At 39.6% G+C, this 16,376-nt stretch overlaps 1 protein-coding gene across 1 annotated transcript in view; it reads right to left on the reverse strand.

Moving 5' to 3' along the window:
• Window positions 1–379: 379 nt before the first annotated feature.
• The window catches only part of LOC130031502 (calcium-activated chloride channel regulator 4-like), a 45,628-nt gene continuing 29,631 nt past the window's right edge, over window positions 380–16,376 (reverse strand). Inside the window, 5 exon segments of the mRNA XM_056122850.1 lie at window positions 380–798; window positions 1,129–1,371; window positions 6,396–6,563; window positions 9,784–10,048; window positions 11,079–11,283. Of these exon segments, the coding sequence (XP_055978825.1) occupies window positions 380–798; window positions 1,129–1,371; window positions 6,396–6,563; window positions 9,784–10,048; window positions 11,079–11,283 (1,300 nt within the window).

The raw sequence follows: 16,376 nt of genomic DNA on the forward strand, positions 1-16,376 counted from the left end.
ACTATAAAATATTATAAAATATTTTGTATGACATTATATACAATGAGGTATCAGTATGAAAGGCAATCTTTGTTCATCATTTAAAATTTGTTATTATTTTAAATAGATTTATCATCATTTCATAATATTAAATAGTTTAGGGGTTTTAGCTTCCATTTTTCTCTATATCACAACTTATATCATATTTATCACATTTTATGGTGAATAGATAAAATTTTCAAAATTTAATTTTACTTTATAATTTCTCAAATACTCTTGGGTGTTTGAATTTAATAAAATTTTGCTTCAGTACTCTTAAAATTATTTTATGAGCTCAAGTTCAAAAGTGAATTCAGAAATTCATAAATATCCTTCACTTTTTTATTGTTGTTGCTGTTTTCTAAAACCCTGTACTGGGTCTATTTGAACTTCTTTTCCTGTTAATGATACAAATAGTGGTACTGACAATAATACTAATAGCTGCCAGAGTTCCAACCACCGCCAACACCACAGTAGAAATACTAATTCCAGAACTAGGATAATAATTTTCCTCTTGTTCATCATCTGCTTGAGAAATAAACAATGCTACTTGTGCAATGTTGAATATTTCAGATTGTTGACCGCTATCATCCACACTTTGAATGGCAAAGAACATATGAGTTGCATCTTCTCTTGCTACATTTTCTTGTTCAAATGCAAATGTTTCCTTGGAGTTGAAGTCCTTTGGTATCAGATTGTTAGTGCTTACTTGCATGGCACCATCAAAATTGTCTTTTAGATCAAGGATATTTCCACTTTTTCTTATGATATACTGTCGAACTAAAAAAAATGCATAAAAGTTAGAAACAGCATATAATACTAAATTCCCTTTTATTCATTCACCTCAAAAATGATCATTTAAGCAATGTTTAGTCCCCAAAGGCTAGGTTTTTTTATGAAAGATGAATTTTGATTTTATATCTTTGCCAGGTGATACTTCTGTGTATGAAAATTGCAGCTGTTAAAGTGTGCTCTGTTTTATTGATTCAAACATGAGTTTATATAGTAAATATTTAAAAAGATACCAATTAAAGACAGTTTTATTTCAGCTACTTTTACTCTTGTTTTTGAAATGATCATCATTCACTCCACATAATACTTCATCCTTACCTTTTCCAATATCTAAATCATCTCCTGGTGCGGTCCATGTTAAAGTGATCATATTCCCCTCACGCGTGGCCTCAAGATCTGTGATTTGACTTGGTGGGAAATAATATAAAGGGGAGCAATTGAAACTAGGTGGAATGCCTGAAAGTACAAATGTACCTCCAGCTGCCACTCTGCTGAAATTCTCCACCTCTGTTTGAATTTCCTTATCAGTCTCAGGTCTTGGTGTATTTCCTTGAATTTCCCCTGGAATAAGAAATTCCTGCTATTTTTTTTTTTAAATTTTTTTCCCTTTATTTTATTTTATTTTTTTTAAAGTTGTAGATTTACAATTTTTGTGCTTTGGTTTCAATTATACAATGATCAGATACCCATCCCTCCACCAGTGCCCATTTTCCACCACCATGGATAATATCCCTCCCACCCCCATCCCCCCATCCCCCCTGTCTCTGTGGCAGGGCAATCCCCTGTGTTCTCTCTCTCCTTTTGGGTGTTGTGGTCTGCAAAAGAGGCATTGAGTGGCAAACATGTTCAGTCCATAGTCTACTTTCGACATGCATCTCCCCTACTGGGAGGATCCTCCAAACATCCTTTATTTGGTGCTCCCTTCTCTATCTGAACTGCCCTTTCCTCTAGGATACCCGGCTGGCCTCTAAGTTATGGAGTAATCCTCCTGGTGCTGATCTCAGCTATTCTTGGGTATTAATCTCATACTTTGTTACTTTATATCCCCCAGATGAATGCAATCTTTCTATGTCTATCCCTCTCTTTCTGACTCATTTCGCTTAGCATGATACTTTCCATGTTGTACCACTTGTATGTAAATTTCATGACTTCATCTTTTCTAAGAGCTACATAGTACTCCATTGTGTAGATGTACCAAAGTTTCTTTAACCAGTCATCTGTTCTTGGGCATTCAGGTTTCTTCCAGTTTCTGGCTATTGTAAAGAGTGCTGCAATGAACAAACAAGTGCAGATGTCACTTCGACTATACATTTTTGCCTCTCTGGGATATATTCCCAGGAGTGGTATTGCTGGGTCAAATGGGATCTCAATTTCTAATTTTTTGAGAATCGTCCATACTGTTTTCCAGAAGGGCTGAACCAGTGGACATTCCCACCAACAGTGAAGGAGTGTCCCTTTCTCGCCACATCCACGCCAGCATCGGTTGCTTTTGTTCTTTTGAATGTGGGCCAGTCTCTGAGGTGTGAGATGGTATCTCATTGTGGTTTTGATCTGCATCTCCCTGATGATTAATGATGTAGAGCATTTTCTCATGTGCTTTTTTGCCATTCGGATTTCTTCTTTGAGAAAGTTTCTGTTCATTTCATTGCCCCATTTTTGGATGGGGTTGGATGTTTTCTTCTTGTGGAGTTTAACCAGTATTTTGTATATCCTGGATATCAACCCCTTGTCAGATGTGTATTCGGTGAATATCCTTTCCCATTCTGTAGACTGTCTTTGTATTTTGGTCACTGTTTCTTTGGAGGTGCAGAAGCTTCTTAGTTTAAGATAGTCCCATTTATCTATCTCTGTTTTCACTTGCTCGGCCAGTGGCGTGGCATCTTTGAAGATACCATTAGCTTCAATGTCATGGAGGGTTTTGCCAACTTTATCTTCAATGTACCTTATGGTTTCTGGTCTGATGTTGAGGTCTTTAATCCATTTTGATCTTACTTTTGTACATGGTGTTAGGCAGAGTTCTGAGCCTATTTTTTTTGCATGTAGCCGTCCAGTGATGCCAACACAATTTATTAAAGAGGCTTTCCTTACTCCACTTCACATTACTTGCACCTTTATCAAAGATTAGATGAGCATATGATTGAGGAGAGATGTCAGTGTATTCAACCCTGTTCCATTGGTCTGCAGTTCTGCCTTTGTTCCAGTACCATGCTGTTTTAATTATTACTGCTTTGTAGTACAGTTTGAAGTTCGGGAGGTTGATTCCTCCCATTTTCTTTTTCCCAAGAATTGCTTTAGCTATTCGTGGGGGCTTATTGTTCCATATAAATTTCAAGAGTGTTTGCTCCATTTCTTTGAAGAATGTCATGGGTATCCTTATAGGGATTGCATTGAATTTATACAATGCTTTCGGTAGTATTGCCATTTTGACAATGTGAAATTCCTGCTATTTAATGGATCAAATGTACAAGTATTTTTCAGAACCCAGTGAACTGAATTCCCTATTAATTCCACTTCCCTTTCATCCCAAATATACACAAGTAAAATTGTATTTGAGTTTGGTGACAAAATTGCAAATGTTTGTGGGTGGAAGAATCTTTCTTTAGTAATCTGACCAGGATTTTGTAGGAAGAAGTGCGACAGTGAATGTTGTCGCACTTTGGAATGAATGTTGCACTGAATCCCTACTGAATATATGCCTTTAAATTTTTCCTCCATGGTGCTTTCTATTACTTTTTCATTTGAGAAAGTTTTTCCTTGGAACCACTTGTGCCAGGCTCCTCTCTTCCTTCCTGTTACAAGTTTTAAGAAATAATTCTTGGTATTTTATTCTAATTGCTCTCAGAAATCCCCTAAAAGTCAGAAGATAAGGAACGAGAAATAGAAAAGCTAATAAAGAATGTATTCTGTGAGTTTTCAAGAAAACGCTGTGGCAGCATGCAGGATGCAAACAGGGACTCCAGTGTTCAGTGACCTAGAACAGCCTCCCCAGGCCGGCCCATGGTGGTGGATGGACGATGGGCAGAGAAATGGAGAAACAGGGACCTGAACTCCAGGCCAGTCAGTAGTCAGTTTATTTCTCTCTCCAATTGGCCTCGTCCGATCTCTCCCCTTTCTTCACGATCATGGTCATAGTTTGGTCATAGTCATCATTGTTCCATCATCATAGTCTCCTCGTAGACCTCAAAGTCCTCTAGTTCCAGTCTTCGTCATCACGTAGTCCTCCTTCTAGTTCCAAAGTCCCAAAGTCTCCAAAGTCTCCAAAGCCTAAGTTTTCATCCTCCTTCTAGTTATTGACTTTCTAGTCTTCAACATCTAGTCCTGACTTTCTAGTCCCCTCCTACCCCTTATAGCATTGTTATGTAGCAATCATGAAGGGTGGGTATATACAAAGGTGGGGTTGAACAGTATCATAATAACAAACAGAGGTAAAGTCATTCCTTCAGGAGATTAACTCAAGGGCAAAAACCTCATCTGAGGAGATTCATGGTATCGCTGTTATCCTGTTGTTCCTCAATTTACTGGAGCCAGTGCCAGTAATGTCTCTATTCCTCCCAGCCCTGAGATTTTAGCAGCCTCTTCTCACTCTTTTTCCCCCAGTGATTGGAGGCTCTTTCAGGATCAGGGAAATGAGAACTGTTGTTGTTACTGTTTTTGGCATATCGAATATGCCACAGCAAGCTTGTCAGGCTCTGCCCGTGAGGTCGGGATACTCTTGGTAGCTAGCCAGGCTCTCCAAGAGGCATTTTGTTGTCTACTGTCTGAACCCCATCAAATATGGTGTGGTAATTATGGAAAATGGGTAGGAAGTGTCTTATAATGTTTGTGAGGCCACTTTGTGGCTGCGTGGTCCGAAAAGTGGCCTGGAGCATCGTGGCTGTTGGGTAGTGGAGGTTGCTGCTTGGACTCGGTCCCTTGAGGCAGGGAGGGCTCTCACCTGGAGTCTGAGGAGATTACTCTAGTAGGAGATCTGCTCAAGGGCTGGATTCCATCCAGGGTATACTGCTTTTTCCTTTCCTCAACTAATAATCCATTTAAAGAACCCTAAAAAATTTACTTCTGGGGCATAGCGATACCACAGTGGGTAGGGTATTTGCCTTGCATGCGGCTGACCCAGGTTCGATTTCTCCATCCCTCTCAGAGAGCCTGGCAAGCTACCGAAAGTATCCCGCCTGCACAGCAGGCCTGGTAAGCTACCCAAGGGTATTAGATATTCCAAAAACTGTAACAAGAAGTCTCACAGTGGAGATGTTACTGGTGCCCACTTTAGCAAATCGATGAACACAGGGCAACAGTGCTACAGTGCTACAATAAATTCACTTATAATATTTCTAGTCATTTTGTATGAACACAGTAAGAGATATATTAAGCTTAAAGCTTGGCTCTTCCTGGGGACATGTTGCTATATATGCCAGACCACAGACCTTAGGCCAGGTAAGTCTTTCCTAAACCCAACAGGGTCCTTATTCAGTTGTTTCTTTTTAGGTCATGACAGAGTTTGTCCATGACCATGCTCTTAACTTATAGTTAAGTATTATGGTGCTAAGCCTGACCCATTTCGATGTCAGAGTAGCTCACAGCTTGCCCTGGGTCCATCCAGTCCCTCATCGGGACCCTGCTTTTGGAGGGCTGGGAGCTAAGGGCAGCTGAGGCTTAAGTCAAGTAAATATGGATGCTCAGGAGTAAGTATTATTTTGGAGTCAATTAACTTCCATGCTATAAAGCATAGCATGAACTGTCTTCCAGTGACCATACAAAAAGGACATTACTAAATAAACCATGCCAATGACATACAGGAAAGAGAAAAACAATATAGGATGATTAGTGCTTGATGGAATTGGGTGTGCCTCAAGGGCACTGTTATGGGAATGACTCAATAAAACTTAAGCTCCCTGGGGAAAAGCAAGGAAAACCCACTGTTATCCAACAGTATCCTTAATCTTTATCATAACCTTTCTCAATATATTTTTGTCCTGTAACTTAAAACACTCAAACTATGTTTATATTTCTGTATAATTATAGTATATTTAAGTGAAGTATAAATTTTGCATTGGTTTATATTTAAGCACATAATATAGTCCCCTGATTTCTTTACCTTGAACTGAAAATTAAGGACATTATTGATAATATAGTAGTATCCTTCAAACTAATGTAGCAATGGATTAGATTTATTCATTGATTACAAGATGTCATACAATTTTCCAATGATTATATCAAACTGGGAGGCAAATTCCTTTATGACTATGAACTTCATTATAGGAGATGAAAAACCTGCAGCTTAGTTATAAACTGTATGAAGCTATATTTATTTATTCCTTAAATTGTATTTTCTTTTTATAGTTTTTCATAATTTATTACAGTCAATACTGCAACACCAATCCTATCACCATTACAGCTTCCCACCACCATTACTTTGAATTTTTCCAAACACCACCAAAGACTGCCCCAATAGAGGGCTCTTAATAATTTATTTTGTATTGATTATTATGAATACTTTGCTAAAATATTCAAAATGTATGGCGATTTAACAATATCAACCTATAATTCTTTAAGTCAGCGTAAGATCTAAGACATTATGAAGCACTCACCATTAACCACCCAGCCTGGTACAAATGCTGCTGTATTTTGGAGATGTCTTAAGCTTCTCATGGCAGTTGCTCCTCCTTGAACCTTTACTTTTAAGTTATATCGGCCATCATTTTTAAAATCTATAAAATATCTGGAGTAGACCCCATCATTCTTTATAGAATCAGCACCTTGTTTTAGAAAAGAAATAGTGAACTACTTTTTTAATGAAAATTGTGCCTTTTTGAGTCAAACATTTGTTTATATTACAACCATTTGATTGGGTTCTGTGTGAGATATACATATATATATGTTATGTCTACTATAATGTTTAATGATATATTTTTACATAGATACTCACAGTATATTTGTTTAATATTACATATACTGATATTTTTATCTTAAACACCTTTATCTTACAAAATTATAAATAGATTATCATAAAACTTTTTACTATTTCTCAACCAACTGGTAAATGGCTTGCCGTCTGACTTTACTTAAACTTATTGAGGTGTCTGTTCAAATTAAATGAATTCCATTAAATGCTTATTTTTATATAGAATTTAATTCCCACTTTACTCATCAATATATTACTTTGACTTAAAAAAAATCTTCACTTCCCGATGACTGTGATCCAGTTAACTTCCTAGTCTGACATTGCAAAACTCTTACTTTTTATTAGAAACACTTTAGGGGGGAAAGTCAGAAATACCCTCTCATAAGTATATTTCTTGGTAATACAAGCACTGGAATCACTTGTTAAATGGCAAATACATTTCATAGAAGGATGATGATCCTGGAAGAAAAAGGTTCTTATGGTAAGTTTTTTGAACCTGTGTCCCACTGTGGATCATGGATGGAACACAAATTTCTCAGACCTCTCTGTGAAGGGCCCTATATAGTGTGTATTAAGAATCTTTTAGGGTTAGAGTATGTACTGAAGCACCTCTTTTGGCACTGTCCTTCAGCATTTTTCTTTACATAGGAAGTACCACAGAGTCCAGGTGGAGATCTCTGGGAGGATAGCATCACTGATATGTGGGCAAGTAAATTATAATGTGTCACAGAAGAATTTGGAAAAGAGAAATACTTTACTTTCTAAAGTTTTCAAAAAGCTAAGATGAGTCAATAATAGTTATAAATGGATTGAATCCATTACATTTCAAAAGACACTGATTGAAACTTTTGAGAAGTCATATGCTTATATTACATTTTATTTGCCTACTGACTTATTAGAAGAAAGTGAATTTCTGAAAACAATTTAGTGTCTTGTAAAAAAAAGTATGCAAGCACCGTTTATCCATACAAATCAGGATACAGAAGACAATAGTCAACACTCATCTTATTTCCTGCCAATCAGACTTGGTGTATGATACCCCAGGACTTTCCAACTCCCTTGTGGCAGTTCTGCTACCATTAGGCCTCAACACCCAGGATTATTTGTATTTTGTAGGTTGTATTTTGTTTCAGCTACTGGGAATCACTTTGCCTGTCCCTCCCTACCGAGGACTGAAGATTTACCCTTCGCCTCATATGACCACTAGTGTTTTATCCTTCTGTCTAGTCTTTCAATATGATATTTGAAACACTTAAAATATGAAGAAATACTTGTTAAGAATCTTAATTTTTTTTTTGGATTACACCCTGCAACGCTCTGGGGTCACTCCTGGCTTGCACTTAGGAATTACTCCTGGCGGTGCTTGGGGGACCATTTGGGATCCTCGGAATCAAAACTGGGTCAGCCTCGTGCAAGGCTGTGCTATTGTTCCAGACCAAGAATCTTAATTTTTTGTCCTCAATAGCCTGATGAGACATCATTAATTTAAAAGTGATATTGGTTGGGAACATAAAAAACAATGTCTATTCTTGTTATAGAGATCAATGCAAATGACATGTACAGAGTTTTTCTTTTTTAATGTAGGAGTACTGCTATTTACTCAGCCACTGATTAGCTGATTGATTTGGGCATGAACTTCACCTTACTTTTTTTCCCGTAGTTTTTATTTATTTATTTTTCTTCTTATAATTATTTATTGAATCACTGTGGGAAAAGTTACTAAGCTTTCAAGTTTAAGTCTTGGTCATACAATGATCAAACAGATAATTACGAGATTGGTTTTTGTACGTCTGGTGTTATGGCTGTGCCGGAGAGCTGCTCGTGGGGGGTAACTCATGAACTCGGTAGGGAGTGAAGGACGAGCTGCTACTGCCCCCCTTTCCATGAGACTGCAGTTGCCCTGTAACTGCGGGCTCATACCTGGCTTTCCTATAAGCTCTGAGGCGGTGGCCACCTTGCTGCAGGGGGGTGAGGGGGAGGCGGAAGGGAGCAACACCCTTTCCCTCCTGGGGAGGCATGGTGCTGGAGTTTAATGCATGGTCCATTTACTTTTCTGCCGCAAGCTGCCTGGCTCTGGACTAAGTCCTTTTGCCTCTGGAGCCATGGCCGTGCCAGAGAGCTGCTTGTGGGGGACAACTTGTGACCTCGGTAGGGCATGAAGGATGAGCCGGTACTGACCCCCTTCCCATGAGACTGCAGTTGCCTCATCACCACCGGCTCATACCTGGCTTTCCAATAAGCTCTGAGCTTATAGGAAAGCCACCTTGTATGTGGTCCAGATGCATTTCTGCCAAAAGCCGCTGGGTTTCAAGATTTGTTTCTGAACCTCTGGGATCATGGCTGTTAATCAGCTTAATCAGGAGCCAGAGAGGCTGTTTGTAGGTGGTGACCCGGGGTCCTACTGGAATGGGGAGGAAAGGGCCGGTTCCACCCCCATCTGGTGAGGCCCCACGTATCTCGTCACTGCAGGCCCAAACCTGACTGTCCTGTGGTCTCTGGAAGATGGCGGTCACTGAGCTGCCAAAGGGAACAGTCCAAGGCACAAAACCTATTCCTGCCTGGAGTGGCCCAGCCCCAGTAACCTACTGCAGGAACAGGACGCATTTCTGCCAAAAGCCTTTGGGTTCTGAGATTCGTTTCTTAGTCTGGGATCATGGCCATTAAGCAGTTCGATTAGGAACCAGAGAGGCCATGCCTCCAGTTATATAGCTGAGCCGGAGGTGGTTTGTGGGTGTGTCTCCCACATACCTAACTTTTGGCCGTTTACTTTCTTGGTAAACTTTGCCCCAAGTTTTTGGGGTCTGGCCAAAGGTACAGCAGCAATTTTGGGGTATCTGGAAGTCTGAAAGCATCATCAGACTTCTGCTGCATTCGCTTCACAGGTACAGATTGGCCTGCTGGTGGCACCATACCCCCACATTTACAGAGTTTTTACCATGTGTAAACTATATGATAGCCACTTACAGATTTTACCTAGATACACTTTTTTTGCATCTTCAATAATATTCATCAATTCTTATGGTGTTTGTCTTATTGTTCCTTAACATGAAAACATAAAAACACCTGTGAATTACCTGCACCATTTTCCAGGAGTTCCAAAGTTGTGGTTCCCTGGCTTGATTCAATGATGGCTGTCACAGAGGCTCCAAGAATGGGTGTAAAACCTTGTACAACTTCTGCATACACAACCACAGGGTTGGGGAAATCATATGTGCTTTGATTCATTTTAGCATTCACTGTGATTGGAGGCACAGAAGAATTTGCTGCTCCAGAATTTACTGTAATTGTTAGTATTTCCTCATTTGCTTTGGCTTGAAGACTGTAAGTCCAAATGCCAGCCTAAAAATTCAATGGAAATATGATAGGTATCCAAGATCAAGTTCTTTTATGCATTTCTATTTTCTTACTCCAAAATATACTTTACAAATGTGTTGCATAATAAATAGGGGGTTGAGAGTTTCAAAGATTGGAGGGTAAAATAGGATGAGATGAAAAATTTGGACAAGGTATAAGTTGTAACGCATATGCACCTTTATGAAACCTTAGGAAGAATAAATTTTTGAAAATTTACTATGTGTTTGTCCTCGACTTCCACAGTCTATGATGTGATGTTTAAGAAGTAATTTTGGGGGCTTGGACAAATAGTACAGCAATTAACGTATTTTCCTTGCATTTAGCCAACCCAGATGCAATTCCTGACAGCACATGGACTGCTGAGCAATGAACCTGGAGCAGTTGTGAATTCCACCAAATTGGTCCAATGCTTCCCACTTCTCAAAATATACACATAAATAGGTGTGTTGTCCATTCTTTTACTATATATATAGTAAGAAAGTTAGAAGGTTTTGGCTGCATATATATACTATATATATAGTTTCAGCTATTCAAAGTTCTCTTAAAATATTTTTTCTTACTTCTAATGCATGGGCTGGAGCGATAGCACAGCAGTAGGGCGTTTGCCTTACAAGCGGTCAACATGGTTGACCCGACTTCGATTCCTCCACCCCTCTCGGAGAGCCTGGCAAACTACCGAGAGTATCTCGCCCGCACGGCAGAGCCTGGCAAGCTACCCGTGACATATTTGATATGCCAAACACAGTAACAACAAGTCTCACGATGGAGACGTTACTGGGCCCGCTCGAGCAAATCGATGAACAACGGGAGGACCTTGACCGTGAACACTTCTAATGCATTAGTTCTTTCTTCTTTTTGCGCCACAATAATTTTCAGGATTATGTGTGTACAGCAAATGCTTTGTATTTCATCTTAATTTTTTGGATATGCTATAAGTATTGACACCTGTATTAATATGTGGAATTTTTCATCTTTGGAACAAATTTTAAAGAAAGTGTAAATACTGATTGATTACCTTTGCAATTCCTGGAATACTGAGGTAGGCCATATTGGAATCTTTATATTCTGTGAAATTTTCCATCTTTGTTCCTTCGGAATCGTAGAGGGAAACTAAGGGTAACTCTTTGATCCATGTGATGAAAAAGAATGTGTCCCTTCCCATAGTGCTATCAATGATTATAGTGTTATTTATCCAGTTACTTCTGCTGAGCGTTCTCACTCTGCTTTCAAGCCGTTTAAACAAAATTTTGAGTTAGAAACTTAAGAAGAGATTGCTTTCATTCATTTTCATTCTTTAAATATGTACTTTTAAATTTTTGGTCTCACAACAAACTTATATATAGCATGGCATACAACCTTAAGCTTTTGATTTATCTCACAGCTGATTATTATATGATGGGTGATAGAAAGCACACAAATATAGAATCTGAGGAGGGGGCAGGGTATGACAAAATGCACTTGAGCAGGGCCAGAGTCTCAACAATGAAGGGTTTCACCATGTTTTACGTTTCTTGGGTGTCATAGCAAATACCTACTTCAAGGATGAATTAGGTGCTATGTGTGTATGCATGTGTATGCCTGCGTATGCTATCATTGATTTACTTATTTTTATGCTCACTTAATACTTCTTGTTTGTGGCAGAGTATTTAAATAGAAATAAAATAAGGTAAGGAGTGGGGGCTCTCAAGAGGGCCATTAACACTACCACATAATGAGACAAGCACATATGGATATTTTATTGACTTGAAATCTTAAAATTTTCTCACATGGTAGAGTGAGTAACTGCACAGTAAACATATCCATTAAGTCTGGAATTTTGAGAATACCAGATATGAAAGTTTTCTCCTCAGGGCTCTTTGTAGGGAGATTTTTCAAGTCTGTGGATAGCTCTTAGTCAAGGAGAGCCAGTTATGTCCAATACCTAAGAACACACACTCTGCTCTTGTCACTTTAATGATGGGAAGTCACACTTCTGCAACTCAGTCCAAAACCATAAATACTTTTACCTAAGAGGTAACATAAAGGATGTGTTCTTTTTTTTTTTTTGCTTTTTGGGTCACACCTGGCGATGCACAGGGGTTACTCCTGGCTCTGCACTGAGGAGTTACTCCTGGCGGTGCTCAGGGGACCATATGGGATGCTGGGAATCGAACCTGGGTCGGCCGCGTGCAAGGCAAACGCCCTACCCGCTGTGCTATCTCTCCAGCCCGAAGGATGTGTTCTAATTGCATCATTGCTCACAAAAATCCTAGCCCTATGAATATAGCACTACTATCATATTATATGGAGATATAAATGACCATTATATGGAAGTATAAATGACTTATTTTAGACTTCCATTCAGAAAACTGTAAGAAAGTTAGAAAGTTTTGGCTGCATGGTAAACCTATGCAAAAATCACTGAATGGAAATTGGTTTGCTTCTCTTTTGAGTTCCCACGAACTCAGATTATTATACTTCTACGTAGTTATAATCTTCTTCAAAGAGCTACCCAACAGTTACATGAATTCTATATTTTTATTTCCAAAACTTTCTTCCAATTATTTATTTAAAAAGCTATTGGTATTTCAAGTGGAGAACAAAAACTGTCTTCCTGCCTGTCCCTTTCGTTGGTTCAAAAAATTTATTCTTAAAACATTAAGAATATCGCATAGACAAACATATCTTTTCTAGCTGATTTTTAAATTCTGGTCTTAGACTTTAAATTTTCTTTCAGATATTTAATTTTAGTATATTACCATCTACTCACATTTAAAAAGTTTAACAGAATGCAAAATAATCCTTAAAATCATTACTTTAGGGGCTGAAGTGATAGACCAGTTGATTGGGTACTTTCCTTGCATACAGCTCACCCAGATTTGAATACCAGCACCCCATATTGACCCCAGTGCCTGCCAGGAATGATAATCCCTGATCACAGAGCCAGGAGAAAGCCCTGAGTACTGCTGGGTGTTGCTCTCCCACATGCAAGTCACTTCTCTATTGCATTTTTTACTTGTTTATTCATTGATACCAAGGAATATCACTTACACCTGAACTCTGGTCAAAATGCAAACATACTATAAACAAATATTGATAATACAAACTCCAAAAATGTATTTTAAATATTGAATAAAAAAACTGACATTAGAGAATTAGTTAGAAAGACATTGTAGGGGAGCTCAGCCAAGAGCCGCCCCTGACCACAGCCACACGCCGATCCCCGCCGAAGGACAGCCTGGAGGCCCCGCCGCGCGTCCAGCTCTGTGGGACTGGCCCAGCAGTCCATTGCCCCCCCCATCCCGATTCCCGTTGAAGGACAGTGTGGAGGCCCTACCACGAGTCCAGCTCCGCGGGACTGGCCCAGCAGTTCATCGCCCCCCCCTCCAGGTGGGTAGGGGGAGCCCAGCTGAGAGCCGACCCTGAACCCAGCTGTGCGCCGCCCATCGATTCCCACCGAAGGACAGGGGAGGCTGTCCACCACCCTTCCTCCATTCCAGGATCCTGGGAGGGAGTGGCCTGGGTCGGGCTAGGGGCGTGGCCTCAAAGAAGGGGGCGTGGCCTCCAAAGTGGGTGTGGCTTTCTTCCTGGCCATCGGCGGGCCGCTAATGTGGCCGCAGGTATATCACTCACTCCAAGCAATCAGGACTTTCATCCCACAACTTGTCACCTAATATCAACCAAAAATCTCTTGTCACCTAATATCAACCAAAAATCTCTCACCTCTTCTACTACAATTTAACAACATCCCACTCGCCTACTCCATTTCCAACAAAAGTCCTGTTTGAAAATAGCTGTACAAGCTCAGTACTAAATAGCACCTCCTCCAAAAGTTTCACTCAATGTCCGTTATAAAACAAAGAATAACGCCTGATTGAGAAGAAGGTCAGACTCAGAAAGGTAGAAGAGGCCCATCTTGCAGCAACAAAGCTGAACGGCTCCTGGCAGTCTCTCCTCAATTAACCAGAATAGTAACAGTGAATGTGAAGGACTAAACCACACTGGCCACAATGGTAAAGCAACGAAATAGTCCACCAAACTTTCTTATTAACGAGGATAGCCCAGAAGACACCAACAGTATTGTAGTGTTAGACAACCTCTCTGACAAGGAATTCAGAAGGGAGCTACTTAGGATGCTTAGGGAACTAAAAGAAACAATGGAAAGCAATGCCAATAAAAGACAAGAGGATTTGAAGGCAGAAATGAGGAAAATGCAATCGGAAATGTCGGATGTGAAAAACCTGGTAGGCGAATTGAAAAACTCAGTGGAAGGCCTCAGCAGCAGAGTAACAGCTGCTGAGAACAGAATCAGTGAGCTCAAAGATGAAGTTCAGAGACTCTCCAGAAAAGAGCAGAAAATGGAAAAGAGACTCACAGTTCGGGAACAGATGGCAAGAGAAGATCGTGATGACGCCAAGAGGGGTAACATAAGAATTATTGGAGTCCCAGAGGGACAGGAAGAAAATCTTGATGAAGAAGAAACTGTCAAAGACATCATTGCTACAACGTTTCCAGAGCTGAAGAAAACTTGTGACCACATTCAGGAGGCCCGAAGGGTATACCAGCTAGAAGAAATCCAAATAAAAATACCCCAAGACACATCCTGATCAAAATGACCAAAACTTTAGACAGAGACAAAATTCTGAAAGCAGCAAGATCGAAGAAAGAAATCTCTTACAAAGGAGCATCCTTAAAATTCACTGCTGATTTTTCTGATGAAACCCTCATGGCCCGCAGACAGTGGTGGGACATAGTGAAAAAACTCAGTGAAATAAATGCCTCTCCAAAAACACTTTACCCAGCGAGACTCTCATTCATAATACAAGGAACAACACACAGTTTCACAGACAAACAACACAGACAAACAACAGCTCAGGAACTTCATAGACTCAAAACCATGGTTATAAGAACAACTAAATGGGCTACTTTAAGGCAAGACAGGCCCCTCAAATACACCAAATTTCAACAGAACAATGAGGCAAAATCCCATAACAATAATCTCTCTCAATGTCAATGGGCTAAACGCACCAATTAAAAGACATAGAGTGTCAGGATGGATTAGAAGATTGAAACCAACATACTGCTGCCTGCAAGAAACACATCTCAATAGTCAAAGCAAACACAGACTCAGAGTCAAAGGCTGGAAAACAATCCTACAGGCAAACAATCCCCATAAAAAAGCTGGGGTAGCCATCCTAATATCAGACCACATCGATTTCAGAGTGAAGAATGTCATAAGAAACAGTGAAGGCCATTTCTTATTGATCAAAGGATCTGTACAACACGAAGAACTTACAATAATAAATGTATATGCACCTAATGAGAGACCAGCAAAGTACTTAAAACAACTACTCATAGATTTGGAAAAAGACATCAATAGCAACACAATACTGGTGGGAGACTTCAACACCGCTTTGTCACCTCTTGATAGATCAACCAGACTCAAGCTTAGCAAGGACATACTTCATCTGAGGGAAACAATGGAAGAAAGGGACTTGGTAGATATATACAGGACACTTCATCCTCAAAAAGCTGAATACACATTCTTCTCAAGCGTACATGGAACATTCTCCAAGATAGACCACATGCTGAGCCACAAAACATACCTCCATAAAATTAAGAAGATAGAGGTTGTATCAACAATCTTCTCAGACCACAATGCGCTGAAATTAGAAGTAAATCACACACAAAAACAGAAAACTAAATCAAACACCTGGAAATTAAACAGTGCTGTATTGAACAACGAGTGGCTTAGAAAGGAAATCAAAGAGGAAATCAAAAGATTCCTTGAAACGAATGAAAATGAGAACAAGAGTTACCAAATCTTATGGGACACAGCAAAAGCTGTCTTAAGAGGAAAGTTTATAGCTCTACTAGCATTCCTCAGAAAGGAGGAGCGAGCCCAGAAAAATAAACTAACCTCACAGCTTAAGAACTTGGAGAAGGACCAACAAAAGGAGCACAACCCGAACAGGAGGAAGGAAATAATAAAACTCAAAGCAGAGATAAACGAGATGGAAACCAAAAAAAAAAAAAAAAACCCAAAAATCCGAAAGATCAATGAAACCAAGAGCTAGTTCTTCGAGAAAATTAACAAGATCAATAAGCCTCTAGCAAAACTCACAAAGAAAGGGAGAGAGAAAACCCTAATAAACCGAATCAGAAATGAAAAGGGGGTCATTACAACAGAAACTCCAGAAATTCAAAGGATCCTCAGGGAATACTTTGAGAAGCTTTATGCCACGGAACATCAAAACCTTGAGGAAATGGATAAATTCCTAGACTCCTACAGACTCCCAAGGCTGAACCAAGAAGACCTGGAATACCTGAACAG

The sequence above is a fragment of the Sorex fumeus genome, unplaced genomic scaffold, assembly GCF_029834395.1.
Source record: "Sorex fumeus unplaced genomic scaffold, SorFum_2.1 ptg000047l, whole genome shotgun sequence".
Taxonomy (NCBI): Eukaryota; Metazoa; Chordata; class Mammalia; order Eulipotyphla; family Soricidae; genus Sorex; species Sorex fumeus.